The sequence below is a fragment of the Eptesicus fuscus genome, chromosome 3 (genome assembly GCF_027574615.1).
Source record: "Eptesicus fuscus isolate TK198812 chromosome 3, DD_ASM_mEF_20220401, whole genome shotgun sequence".
Classification (NCBI taxonomy): Eukaryota; Metazoa; Chordata; class Mammalia; order Chiroptera; family Vespertilionidae; genus Eptesicus; species Eptesicus fuscus.
In genome coordinates, this window is record NC_072475.1 from 60,451,660 (window position 1) to 60,465,601 (window position 13,942).

Genomic DNA, 13,942 nt, shown 5'->3' on the forward strand with positions numbered 1-13,942 from the left:
AGCAGGGACCTGACCTCAGTGACGTCGCCCAACCTCCCTCATCTGTAAAAATGGGAGCGTCAACTTGCAGAGCTGTTACTTGGAGTCCACGAAGTTACAAGAAAGACCCTTAGGGACTGGGTCCCTGAGGCCAAACGAGGAGGACATCCGCCAGCGCTGGCGGGGAGGGCGGGACCAAGAGTCCCGCGGAGCAGGCGCGTCCCACTGCGCAGGTGCAGGCAGGCGGGGCTGGGGGCTCGCTCTAGGGGCTGCGGGAGTAGTTCCGGGAGTCAGCTCGCAGCAGGGGCGCCCGGCCGTCGCGAAGCTGACGTCATCGCCGTGCGCTGCCACGTCTGCTCAGCTCCGCGGTAATGGAGGCTGCGGGAGAGTGCTGACGGCACTTGGCTCTGTTTGTAGCTTTAGCTCTGGCTCTGACTCTGCCGCTGACTCAGGGTCTGGGTCTAAGTCTGGGTCTGGCAACTCGAAGCTTGGACATCTTTTTTTCGACTCCGTGGGCTGGACGGCCTGCGGACAAGCACTTGGTTTGGGGCGCCTCAACGCGAGGAGGGAGTTCTCTTGCTTGGGGTCCCTCGAGTAAAGCTGCTGCCTGCTCCCAGGGATCCCGCCCCACCGGCCGGGCCTCCTCCATGCGTGAGTATAACGGAACTGCCGTGCTGTCCGTCTGCCCAAGGCCTGTTTCGGTTCTCCGGGTTGCGGGGCGGGGACCGCTTGTCCCCTCTTTGGGGGCAGGTCTATTGAAGTCTGTAGTCTCTCGCCATCCACCTACCCCCACTGCGTCCTCTCGCCTCTTCCACTCCAGGTTTTTTTGCTCCACACCTTTCCCTTTGAGCAAGGACCAGCAGTCCCTGCCTACATCCAGCGGTTTGAATAAAGCTGTAGGAATAGTGCAGTCTACAGCAGTGTTTTGAAAGCCAGAAGTTTTTTTTTTTGTGTGTTTGTTTTTTTTACGGTGTCATTCTTTAGTTTTTAAGTTGTATTGTGTAGTAAACAGATTTTCGTATCCATATTGGAGGAGCCGTGATTTTGCCAGATTGGCGAGGACAATTTCTTTTTCAGTCAGGATCTTCATCTGTGACTTACTTTTCACTCTTACCGTTTCAGTAATTTCTAAGAAATGTTACATACGTTTTTTGGAGTGGGCATCCACTTTCGCTCCCTCCAATGTTTTCACTCTAACGGATGGAGATACCATTTGAACAGTTTTACTTTTACAGAGTTAAAAGGGTCGACTGGTATACTCACATCCATCATTGTCAGTCCTGACAACAACCTCTGTAGGCCAGGGAACACTTTTTTTTTCCCTTTCTGATAAAGAAGCGCCTCAGTTAAAGTCAGATAATATGTAACACATCTGAGCACAGAACCAGATCGCTTGGTAACAAAACATAACATTTTGGACAGTGCTGATTCTCCTGTATTTCAAGTGCCTTACTGTGAAATATTACATTTGAATTGGAAGTGTTTTTAGGTGTCTCTTGTAAATTTGTACCTGATTGTAGTATCATTCATGTGCTATACTTAACTGGCAAAAGATACAAATTGTGACTTCCCTGCCCTGGCTGGTTTGGCTCAGTGGATAGAGCATCTGCCTACGGACTGAAGGGTCCCGGGTTAGATTCCAGTCAAGGGCACATGCCTTGATCCATGTGCAGAAAGCAGCCAATCAATGATTCTCTCTCATCATTGATGTTTCTATCTATCTCCCTCTCCCTTCCCCTCTGAAATCAATAAAAATATTTTTAAAAAGCACAAATTGTGACTTCCCTAGTGCTGAACACACCTTAGATCAGAACTTATGCTTTTGATCTGACCCATTCGAGTTTGAGTATTCATTTCATTAGAATAAAGTAGGTAATAGATACTAAGAGCATTTGTTTGAAAATCTGGTTTTACAAGCCCTGTTCACTCAGTTTTTCTGGTTGTTTTCTTACATTGCTTAGTTTAAAAAATAGTAAACTGACATTTAAATGTGTGTCATTTTTGTTTGTTTTGTTATTGTTCAGAGTTGAAACAGGTTGACAGCCATTAACCTGGGTTGCAACTACAGGTGGCACTGGAAGCAGACTGGTTTCCGGACATGCCCGGTGGAAGGAGGGGCCCTAGTCGGCAGCAGCTAAGCCGTTCCGCTTTACCTTCTTTACAGACTTTGGTTGGTGGGGGCTGCGGCAATGGAACAGGCCTGAGAAACAGGTAAAGAAGAAATAAGATTATTTGTAATTTGTAATATCTTGTGATCAGTAAGACTCACATAGAAGTCATCATGCTCTTCAGGTATTTGTTTGTGAAGATAATTTCCTGACCCTGAAATAGAAATCCTGCCTTGAAAATGGAAAGCTCAGTATTTCAGAATACTTGGGAGGCGGAGAGTTGTGATATGGGGCCCACAAAGTGAAAGCAGTCCAATTCTTAGTTATGGTTCATAATCCAAATTCTAGTCATCACCTTTTTGGCTATTAAAGGAAGGGAGGAGCCCTAGCCAGTTTTGTTCAGTGGTTAGCATGTTGGCCCATGGACTGAAGGGTCCTAGATTTGATTCCAGTCAAGGGCATGTACCTGAATTGCAGGCTCGATCCCCGGCCCTGGTCAGGTTGTGTTTGGGAGGCAACCCATCAGTGTGTTTCTCTCACATTGATGTTTCTCTGTAAAAATCAGTGGAAAAAATATCCTTGGGTGAGGATTAACAATAAGTAAATAAATAAATAAATAAATAAATAAATAAAGGGAGGAATGAATTAAAGTACAAGGCTTTTATTTTTTGGAGGGCAAATTAAAATTGACAGTTTATATGAGATTCTAAAATTGTAAGTCATATTCCACCAAGGGTCCTACAAATTATTTTCTTCAAAAATTTGTTTGAAATTAATAAACTGTCAGCTATAACTTAAACATCCTGAGATTTGTGTCATGTTGTATGAGAATAAAGAACATGATTTTTTTGTTTTATTAATTCTCACCTGAGTATATTTTTTCCATTGATTTTTAGAGAGAGATTGGGAGGAAGGGAGTATGGGAGGGAGTGGAGAGAGAGAAACACTGATGTGAGAGAGAATCATTGATTGGCTGCCTCTTGCACACCCCCCCCCCCCCCCCCCCCCCCAGGGATCAAGCAGGCAACCTGGGCATATGCCCTGACTGGGAATTGAACCCTGACCTCCTGGTTCATAGGTCTATGCTCAACCACTGAGCCACATCAAACAGGCTTTAATTGATTTTTTTTTTTTTTTTTTTAGAGGAAGGGAGAGGGAGAAAGAAACATCAATTTGTTGTTTCACTTATTTACTCCCCCACTGATTGATTCTTGTATATGCTCTGACTGGGGATCTAACTCACAAGCTTGGCTTGTTGGGTCAGTGCTCTAACCAACTGAGCTACCTGACCAGTGTAGCTCTGCCTCTATATTAACTCCAGCAGTTCTTTGTTCTTCTGCTTGGGCTTTGAGGATTCCCCTAGATAATTGTGTTCTCAAATTGTCCCGTGGATTCCTCCTCAGTGTCTCAGGGGCTGCTATGGAAGTGCTTTGAGGGAAGAAAGAGGCTGGCAGGCCTAGCAATCTAGGCTTCAGGTTTCTTAGCCCTCTCTTAATCAGACTAACTCCTCCTATGAGTTTTAAGTATTGGGATACCATGTAAAATACCTTTTGGGGAGAAGTGTTCTGCTATTAAAAAAAGAACTGAAAACCACATTCTTACGTGATTATGCTTGTACTTAAAAAGTGTGCAAGTAGAGTACTGGGAAGAACTAGGAACATTTGGAAATTACCTCTGCTCTTAGGTGATTTTAGCTCTGATCATGTTTGCTTTTCTTTGCCTTCCTTGTAGCCCTTTATCCTGGCTTTCAAAGTTCCGATCATGATTGCCTTGACCTACTATTCTTCATCTGCTCTCCTCCTTTAACATATATTTCTTCAGCAATTAACTGGGATGGTGGGGAGATAAACATATTTTTCAACAGATTAGAATAAAGTGAAAGATCATAGTTGTTCATGGTTTGCAAAGTCACTGTTATTGAGTGACTATTTTGTGACATTTTTACCTAAAGAGGTTATTTTGGGAGAAGATATTCTATATTTGTTTCTTGATGGGAAAGAAGCAGCCTAGAATAGTTTATCATATAAGATAGAGTTATAAAAAATAGGGATAAAAACCAGTGGTAGACAGCCTAGAATATAGTTTCAGGCAGGATGTATACAAAGACAGGGTCCAGACGGGGAGAACTCTCTTCTGGAGTGACTGCAGAGTACTGAAGAGAGAAATAGATAATTGCTTAAGTATGATATAATTTCGGGTGATATCTTTGATTCTGCAAGACAGGTCAGCTGGAGAAGAGAGCATTGTGCCCGAATGGTGAAGTTAAACTTGAGAATGTTATAGAGCTAGTTTGGTGACACAGTCAAGATTGAAGTCTATAGTTTCCTGTCCTGTTTTCCACCTGTGGGGAGCAGGGATTTGTTCTTAGGATGGCTTGCGTAGATGATTGCCTCCTAAAGGAGGAGGATATACTGTGAGTTTCCTAGAGCTTATAGTTGAGGGAGAATCTTATTTGAGAAGGTCTGAGTTTTTCTTTGTTTTGTCCTTGCAGGTACTTTGTTACTAATATCACCTGAGCATGTTCAAATGATCACTGCTTTATCCCTTCCTATTCTTCTTTATTCCTTTGAATCCTCATTGCTTTATCCATTTGCTTAGGTAAATTCTTTTGCTTGCTGGCTCCATAAAAGCCAGTCTCAGACCTGGTATGTTAACTCTTTCGCATACAAACTTTATATGCGAGGACGAAGCAGGTATTCAAAATAAACCACATTGTTTGCACAAATGCTTTAGGCACAGTGAGCCACTCTTATTATTTAGTGAAACTTTTATGTCATAAGGGAACTGTTTTCCAGTCAAGTTCCAGATGCCAGCCTTGCAAGCAGGCATTTCTAAGGTTGGCTATGCTGAGCACCTGCTTTCCTTTGGGGATTCTGGAAATAGTGTACTGCTAGACAGAGAGTACCTCTATGGCCAGCCCTCACTTTGGGTGCTGAGTCTATAATGAACTTTCCTTATAGATAGCACTTAACACATATTGTCGCAAATATTTACTGAGAGTTATGTGTGTCCTGTATGACTCCACTGAGAAAGGATTCTTGGAAATGTGCACTTGGTTTTCTCCAGACTTTGCCCCATGTCCTTTTCCTCTGCTGATTTTGATTTGTATCCCTTTGCTGTAAAAAATCTTAGCTGTGAGCACAACTATATGCCGGGTCCCATGAATCCTCCTAGCAAATTATCAAACCTGGGCTTGGCCTTGGGGACCTGCAACACAGTTTAAATGATAATATTCAGTGTTAACATTGAGAACAGTTCTTTAAAGAGAATCTATTACAACCCTTGTATTATAGGCTCAGGGATATAGTTACTTTCTCAAAAACCACAGCTGATTAGTGGAAAATGTGGGAGAACTATTCTACATTGTATCGCAAACATTTGTATCTCTTTGCTTTTCTTCAATATATTTTCATATCCTGTTAGAGCAGTGGTTCTCAACCTTTCTAATGCCGCGACCCTTTAGTACAGTTCCTCACGTTGTGGTGACCCCCAACCATAAAATTATTTTCGTTGCTACTTCATAACTGTAATTTTGCTACTGTTAATGAATCGTAATGTAAATATCTGTGTTTTCCGATGGTCTTAGGCAACCCTGCTAGCGGTTCTCAACCTGTGGGTCTAAGACCATCGGAAAACACAGATATTTACATTACGATTCATAACAGTAGCAAAATTACAGTTATGAAGTAGCAACGAAAATAATTTTGTGGTTGGGGGTCACCACAACGTGAGGAACTGTATTAAAGGGTTGGCGGCATTAGAAAGGTTGAGAACCACTGTGTTAGAGGAATAAGTCTTTTTTTTTTCCTTAAGCCATGTCCTGCTGCCCTAGGAATAATTAAAAAAAAAATCTGAAATTAATTTTCTCTCCCCCCCCCAATTCTTTATTGTTAAAAGTATTAGATATGTCTCCTTTTCCCCCCATTGACCTCTACCCGGCCACTCCCACCCCCCAGCACATGCCCTCACCCCCCTACTGTCTGTGTCCATTGGTTATGCTTATATGCATGCAAGTCCTTTGGTTGATCTCTTACGGTGCCACCTCCCCCCCGCACCCCCCAACATCCCCTCTTAGGTTGGGTGGTCTGTTCGATGCTTCTATGACTCTGGATCTATTTTTATTCATCAGTTTATATTGTTCATTATAGTCCACAAATGAGTGAGATCATGTGATATTTATCTTTCTCCAACTGGCTTATTTCATTTAGCATAATGCTCTCCAGGTCCATCCATGCTGTTGCAAATGGTGAGAGTTCCTTCTTTTTTATAGCAGCGTAGTATTCTATTGTGTAGATATACACAGTTTTCTAATCCACTCATCTACTGATGGGCACTTTGGCTATTTCCAAATCTTAGCTATTGTAAATTGTGCTGCTATGAACATAGGGGTGCATATGTCCTTTCTAAACGGTGTTTCTGATTTCTTGGGATATATTCCTAGAAGTGGGGTTACTGGGTCCAATGGAAGTTCCATTTTTAATTTTTTGAGGAAATGCCATACTGTTTTCCACAGTGGCTGCACCAGTCTGCACAAAGGGTTCCTTTTTCTCCACATCCTCGCCAACACTTGTCGTTCATTGATTTGTTGATGACAGCCATTCTGACAGGTGTGAGATGGTACCTCATTGTATTTCTTGGATGATTAGTGACTTTGAGCATGTTTTCATATGTCTCTTGGCCTTCTGTATGTCCTCTTCCGAAAAGTCTATTTAGGTCCTTTGCCCATTTTTTGATTGTGATGTTTATCTTCCTTTTGTTAAAGTTTGGAGTTCCCTGTAAATTTTGGAGATTAAACCCTTATCGAAGATAACATTGGTAAATATGTTCTCCCATGCAGTGGGCTTTCTTGTTTTGTTGATGGTTTCTTTTGCTGTGCAGAAGCTTTTTATTTTGATGTAGTCCCATTTGTTTATTTTCTCCTTAGTTTCCATTGTCCTAGGAGCTGTATTGGTAAAGATATTGCTATGACATATGTCTGATATTTTGCTGCCTATGGATTCTTCTAAGATTTCTATGGTTTCCCATCTTATGTTTAAGTCCTTTATCCATTTTGAGTTTATTTTTGTGTATGGTGAAGGTTGGTGATCTAGTTTCATTTTTTTGCATGTATCTGTCCAATTTTCCTAACACCGTTTATTGAAGAGACTGTCTTGACTCCATTGTATTTTCTTGCCTCCTTTGTCAAATATTAACTGAGCATAGTGGTTTGGGTTGATATCTGGGTTCTCTGTTCTATTCCATTGGTCTATATGTCTGTTCTTGTGCCAGTACCAGGCAGTTTTGAGAACAGTGGCTTTGTAATACAGCTTGAAATCTGGTATTGAGATCCCTCCTACATTGTTCTTCTTTCTCAGGATTGCTGCAACTATTTGGTTTTTTTTTTATTCCATATGAATTTTTAGAGAGTTTGTTCTAGGTCTGTGAAATATACCATTGGTATTTTAATGGGAATTGTATTGAATCTATAGATTGCTTTGTGTAGTATGAACACTTTAATGATGTTGATTCTACCAATTCATGAACACGGTATATTCTTTCATTAGTTTATGTCTTCCTCTATCTCTTTTTTTCAGCATCTTGTAGATTTCCGAGTACAGATCTTTTACCTCCTTAGTTAAGTTTATTCCTAGGTATCTTAATTTTTTTCTTGGTGCAGTGGTAAATGGGATCGTTTTTTCAGTTTCTCTTTCTGTGAGTTCATTATTGGTGTTGTGTAACTAATTTTCTGAGATATATTGACCAAGTCTGTTTATGTTAGCTTTTGGCTTTGGTGGGGCCAGTTAAGAACTTTGCTCATATGTCCTCTCAAGCTTTCAACTTACGGTATTCCTTATTTCCTCTTTCCCACTGATGCTCTGGGTCACTTTATTTGACTTTTGTCTCTCTGTCTTCTGGTTTGAATTATAGTAGCCAAGGGGTATAGAATATCACAGGTGTAGATCTTTTGAACTTCATTTGGACTATCTTTCTTGAGGCCCAGCATTTTATTGACATTGTTAACCACAGAAGCAGATTAGTCTTTACTTAGAAAAAATTCTATAAGAACCTTTTATACCTTTAAATTATAACAAATAGTTCATTCAGCATGCTTTCCCCTTTCACCTAGTTTTGACTGAAGAGAAATTTGAATTTTTATTTTGTTCTAGAGTAGAGGCCTCTAACCTTATAACTTCTGCGCAGAATTTATTTCCATATATTATGATTAACTGGAGTGAGAGAATAGATTGGCTGTTGGCATTAATCCCCTCTATTCAAGTTGACCAACTTGTACACCTCCAGAGGGCACTTTTCATGTTGTGTTCTGTGTGAATGAATCTCCTGGAGTTGGGAAGTGCTGTGGCCCATCTCTCAGAACAGATCACAGGGCTGTGGTGTTGATGATTGGTATATGATTGAACAGGTAAAGTTAAGAAACCTTCGGGTAGATCACAACCCAACTCCTTGATAAGCTTGTTCTATTAGAATATACACTGGCAATGAGGAAGAAATTTTCATAATTTTTTCTGATCCTTCCCTCCCCCATCCCTATTCTTACCTTCTGGCTCCTCTGCATTTCTGCCATATTATTCTTAACTGTTCAGAGTGACCAGAGTTTATACTCCTAGAAGTCGCATAAAGTACTGTGAATGTCATATACTAATGCCAGAATTCTATATTTGGAACTTTAAGAGTAGAATGGTAATGCTAATATTGTTCCTTCTCTAGAATCTTCTTTGAAAATACAAACCAACCCTCTTTTTCATGTTATTCAAACAATAGTAGACTCTTAGATCTCTGTAACTACTCCCATGTGTACATATAATGGGAAATGTTATCATTCTTGATAGCCCAGCTATTTTTCACGAATAAAACAGCTTGGTAGAAGGGATAACAAGGAGAGAGGGATTAAAGCCTGTATGTCTTAACTAGTGTTTTAAGAGATCCCTATTTTTTTTATGACTATATTGGTCTGCTGTCTTCTTAACCTAAAGATATATATTTGTAGTAAAGTAGGAAAATTATAGTCCTTAAGATTATGGTCTGATAGACAAGACATCCTATCTAATAAAGAGGGAATATGCTAATTGACCCTCACACCATCACAAAGATGGCAGCGCCTACAGCCAATAAGGAGGGAATATGCTAATTGACTGCCCTGCCCTCAAAGATGACGGTGCCCACAGCCAATAATGAGGAAATATGCTAATTGACTGCCCCACCCTCAAAGATGGTGGCTCCCACAGTCAATAAGGAGGGAATATGCTAATTGACTGCCACGCCCTCAAAGATGGCAGTGCCCACAGCCACAAGATGGCAGTGCCTAATCCCCTCAGCCCTGCTGGGCCGGCAGGCACGCGGCACAGCCGGGCCTGCCCCCCAGGTGGGTCTGGCCGTGCCTGCCTCCAGAGTCCCCCAGTCCCCTCAGCCCCCCAGCTGCCCTGGGCCGGCCCGAGGTACAGGCAAGCCTCGGATGGCGGCTACTCAGCTGCCCAGGGCTGCCCGAGGCTCAGGTAACCAGGGCCGGCCGAGGCTTGCGCTGCTGGCAGAGGCAGCAACAGAGGTGTGATGGGGCATCGCCTTCCCCTGATTGCTGCGTTGCCTCCCACCCCTGAGGGCTCCCGGACTGTGAGAGGGGGCAGGCTGGGCTGAGGGACCACCCCCCTCCAGTGTATGAATTTTCATGCACCAGGCCTCTAGTAGATATATACAAAAATTATATAATAGTATGAACAGTACAATATTAAAGACATATTTTATGTGCCAGTGAGTCAGCTCCAACTCCTGGTGAGCCTATGAATTAGTGATGCCCACAGAGTCCTGTACTCAACAATGTCCTGTGCCTAAGGCTTCTTTTATGGAGTCAGTCCATCTCACATATTGTCGTCTTTTCCTGCTGCCTTACATTTTTCCCAGCATAAAGGCATAGTTTAGGTGTAATGGTGGCACAGAGGAGAGATGAATTAGTTTTGATTGAGTAAATTGGAGTAAGCTTCATAGGGGATATACTTAATCATTTAAAAAGTCGTGAAGGATTTTGTCAGTAAATGTGTATGTGAGGGGTTAAGGAGGATGTTTTTGGAGATGAAGCTAGTCTGTTAAGCAGAGGACCTCATAGGACATACTAAATTTTTTCAATATTATCCTATTGGTAGTGGAGAGGCATTCATTCAAGAGAGAAACATTTTAGAAAGATTAGACTTTCACTTTAGAAAGATCTCTGAAGGAAGGTTGGAGAATTTGGTGAAAGTGGAGTTGAATTTATGGGGATTACTGCAGTAGTTTAGGTGAAAAAATAGTAACTGCTTGAACTAAGACAGAGGGTGTTTAGAGAGGAGGGTACAGTTTGGAGAAAGTTTTATAAAGTGGAGTATGTAAGATTTAGAGAGTGATTGGATGAGGCAGAAGGAAAGTTCTAATATGACTGCCAGGTTTCTGATTCAGGCAGCTAACTGGATGGGACATGAACTAGAGCCAGGACCACAGGAGGAGGAATACAGAGATGTCCAGTAGACAGCTTGATAACATGGGTCTAAAACTCAGCAGTGAGCTCGATGGAGAAAAATTTTTGTTTTTAGCATCTAGAGGATAATGGAAACCATGGCCACATATTAGATCACTGAGAGGGTATCCGTGAAGGGAGAAGCCAAAGATCCTAGGGTAGAATTTGGGGGAAGGCTAAAGGTTAAAGGATAGGTGGAGAAGGAAGCAGGAGCCCTTTATGCTCTATGACACTGCAGGGTAATCACTATTTGAGCTAACCCTAGTTTTCTCTTCCAGGAATGGTAGTGCTATTGGCCTTCCGGTCCCACCTATCACAGCCTTAATCACCCCAGGTCCTGTTCGTCATTGCCAAATTCCTGATTTGCCTGTGGATGGGAGCCTACTCTTTGAATTTCTCTTTTTCATCTACCTGCTGGTTGCACTGTTCATTCAGTACATCAACATCTATAAAACAGTGTGGTGGTATCCTTACAATCATCCCGCTTCTTGTACTTCATTGGTAAGTCTTAATCGGCCTCTACGTTCTTCATGTTACTTAGCCAAGAAACTAGTTGGAAAATCTATGTGTAGAAATTATTTTTCTTAATAATTTTTCTTCTAATAAAATTTTTTCCTGTTAAACCAAGATTACTTTTAGAAATATAATGTCATAAGATTGTTTGAAATATAAAATATCTCGCTTTGGTCTATGACTGGAAGAGGTAAAAATATAAATGAAAATGCAGAAAACATTAAAATAATTTATTAAAATAATACCATGAGAAGGTTTTTATATTTAGCTTTCTCTATACCATGTTATATTTGTTGGAAATTTAAAGTGCCAATATGTTTAAATTCTAACACCTCTACCCTTTTAGTGACTGTATTAGGATAATGGAAGCTTCTATAACAAATAAGCCCAGCATTTGTGTAATTCTCCAAACACGTAACAGTCTGAGGCAGCTGTCCTAGTTAAGCAGGAATAGCACACTTTCCATATGGTCTGTCAGGGGACCCAGGCTGATGCTGACAAACGTCTTCCAATGAGTGGCTTTCAGGGTGGCTGCGGCTCATCCCTGTCAGCCAGAAAGGGAAAAGAGGAAAGGGAACTATAAAGGAGAGTTTCTTATGGGCCAGGGTTAGTTATATCATTTTCACATGTGTCCTGCAAGGGAGTCTGGAAAATGTAGTCCTTTTACTGAATTCATTGTTACCCCGAATAAAATTGGGTTCTGTTACAAAAATAAAACTGAGAGAAGAGCGAACTGTTTCTGCTAAAGTACATGACAATGTTTTGTAGGTTTCTTCTATCTTCTCTCCAGTTATTTAGGAGGGGTGTGATAATCTTGATGCAGAGAATGTTCTCCATAGAAGGATATATAAAGTAATGATAAGGCTAGTCAAGTAAGTGGTTGGTATTGGCAGTTTTGAATGGGCAATAGAAATACGCTCTAGGAGAAAGAAAACTATTGTCCTGTGTAGTTTATGTATGCGTCTGTGACTTACAAATGATTCGAAAACCTCCCTGGCCCAGTGAACATAGAAAGGAAGGAAATGCAGACAAAAATCTTCAAGATGGCATGGGAAGGGAATAAACATTTTTCTTTTAAATGTATCAATTAGTTGTTCCTGGAATTAACCATTAAGAATTTTCTTTCCATAGTGACTGTCTTCTTAATATTAGGTGAAGAGAGTTTCAGTTTTTAAAAATATATATTTTTATTGATTTCAGAGAGGAAGGGAGAGAGAGAGATAGAAAATATCAATGATGAGAGAGAATCATTGATTGGCTGCCTCCTGCACACCCCCTACTGAGGATCAAGCCCACAACCCAGGCATGTGCCCTTGACTGGAATCGAACCCAGGACCCTTCAGTCCCCAAGCTGACGCTCTGTCCACTGAGCCAAACAGGCTGGGGCGAGAATTTCAGTTTCTTTACTTAAGAATTGTAATGATTTAGTGCCAAATTGAATGTTGTTGTTTTTGCGTTTTTGTAAAAATTGATTTCAGAGATAAGAAAGGAAAGGGAGAGACATAGAAATATTAGTGATGAGAGAGAATCATAGATTGGCTGCTTCCTGTACGCTCCCTGCTAGGGATACACCTTGCAACTTGGGCATGTGCCCTGACTGGAAATCAAACCTTGACCTCCTGATTCATAGGTTGACACTCAACTACTGAGCCACACAGGCCGAGCTGTATATTTTATTTTTAATAGTCCCCACCTGAATTATGAGTTTATTGAATGTGGAAACTATATTTCATCTATCTTTCTTTGACCATGGTGTTATAAAATGAAGAGTTTGGATTAGATGATCTTTAAGGTTTCTTCTTGTTATATAGCTCTATAAACACCTCACTAGACTAACAGTGACACTGGCAAACGCTTATTAAAATATTTACTATGTTCTTTGCAAGTATTATTTCGTTTACTCTTTGTATAAATAGGTAGGTACTACTGTATGACTCCCATTTATGAGTGAGTTATAGGAGACCTAGAAATTATGAAACTGGCTCAGAATCACATAGTGACACAGTGAGCACTCAAATCCAAACGTATCTGCTATGTTTAACTTCCTGTATTTATTCTATATTTACTCCATAAGTACATTATACAATTTCTGCTTTGACATTACATGGAAACTTCTCACTTGTTGAATTTTCAGGCTAATAAAAGAGCTTTTCTGCCAGCCACTTTTAAAAGTCTCTTACAAATGTTGCCTTGAAACAAAGGGAACTAGTGTTCCTGTCAATCAGGAAGCTGTTACTATGCTGCTGATTCCAGAATTATGCTTTCTTTGCTCTGACGTAAAGGGTGACCTTTACTTGTCTATCTCCCCACTTTACTCAGTGTGAATTTAAGTTTTATGTGATACTTGCAGAAACCAACTCAAATCTAGAAATTCAGTTGCAAGACAGTCTGAAAATGTTTTTAGCTTTCCAGTCTCTGCTGTAGAGAGGAAGGCATACTTAAATGAGGTTATTGTGTGTTCTGGTTCACTTATCAGCCACATGTGATCCTTCTCTCACAAAGTTCAAAATTTAGTTGTGAAGCTAAGAGTAACATATGTGGAATAGCAAATAAAATTTTATCCCATTAAACTGAAAGGGTCCTGAATCAGTGAACTGTTCAAAGATAAATGGGCTGTCAGAGACCTAGTTACTACCCATTACTGAAGGTGTGCAAGCATAGTATGTGGCAGCCTGACAAGGATTTCTAGAAGGGACTTACATCTCAACTTAGTGGTCTTTCTCCTTTAAGTTTCCTTCTATTATGCATGCCACACTGAGAAATTTGTCACACTTATATATAAGGTTTTTCTTTTTCCATTTCAAGATCTTAGTAATTATCAAAAAGAAAATGTGAACACCTAAATATGTAAAGTATCATTCTA

The 13,942-nt window shown here is 40.8% G+C and overlaps 1 protein-coding gene and 1 long non-coding RNA gene across 6 annotated transcripts in view; one reads left to right on the forward strand and one right to left on the reverse strand.

Annotated features, from left to right (window-relative positions):
- Positions 1-265: 265 nt before the first annotated feature.
- Positions 266-13,942, forward strand: part of TMEM39A (transmembrane protein 39A) — a 35,140-nt gene continuing 21,463 nt past the window's right edge. For 2 of the 5 annotated variants that reach the window (XM_054713954.1, XM_028153334.2), the window contains exons 1-3: positions 275-630; positions 2,004-2,190; positions 10,845-11,067. In XM_054713954.1, the coding sequence (XP_054569929.1) occupies positions 2,078-2,190; positions 10,845-11,067 (336 nt within the window). In that variant the 5' untranslated portion in view covers positions 275-630; positions 2,004-2,077. Of the gene's footprint in view, positions 631-1,901; positions 2,191-10,844; positions 11,068-13,942 lie in introns of those variants that run through there. The other 3 variants (XM_054713955.1, XM_054713956.1, XM_008146631.2) reach the window with 3 other exon arrangements.
- On the reverse strand, positions 2,092-8,739 carry LOC129148589 (uncharacterized). Its single transcript, XR_008555584.1, has 3 exons — positions 8,623-8,739; positions 3,760-3,915; positions 2,092-2,179 (listed from the first exon to the last, which is right to left on the reverse strand). It is a non-coding gene; the product is annotated as an uncharacterized LOC129148589 (long non-coding RNA).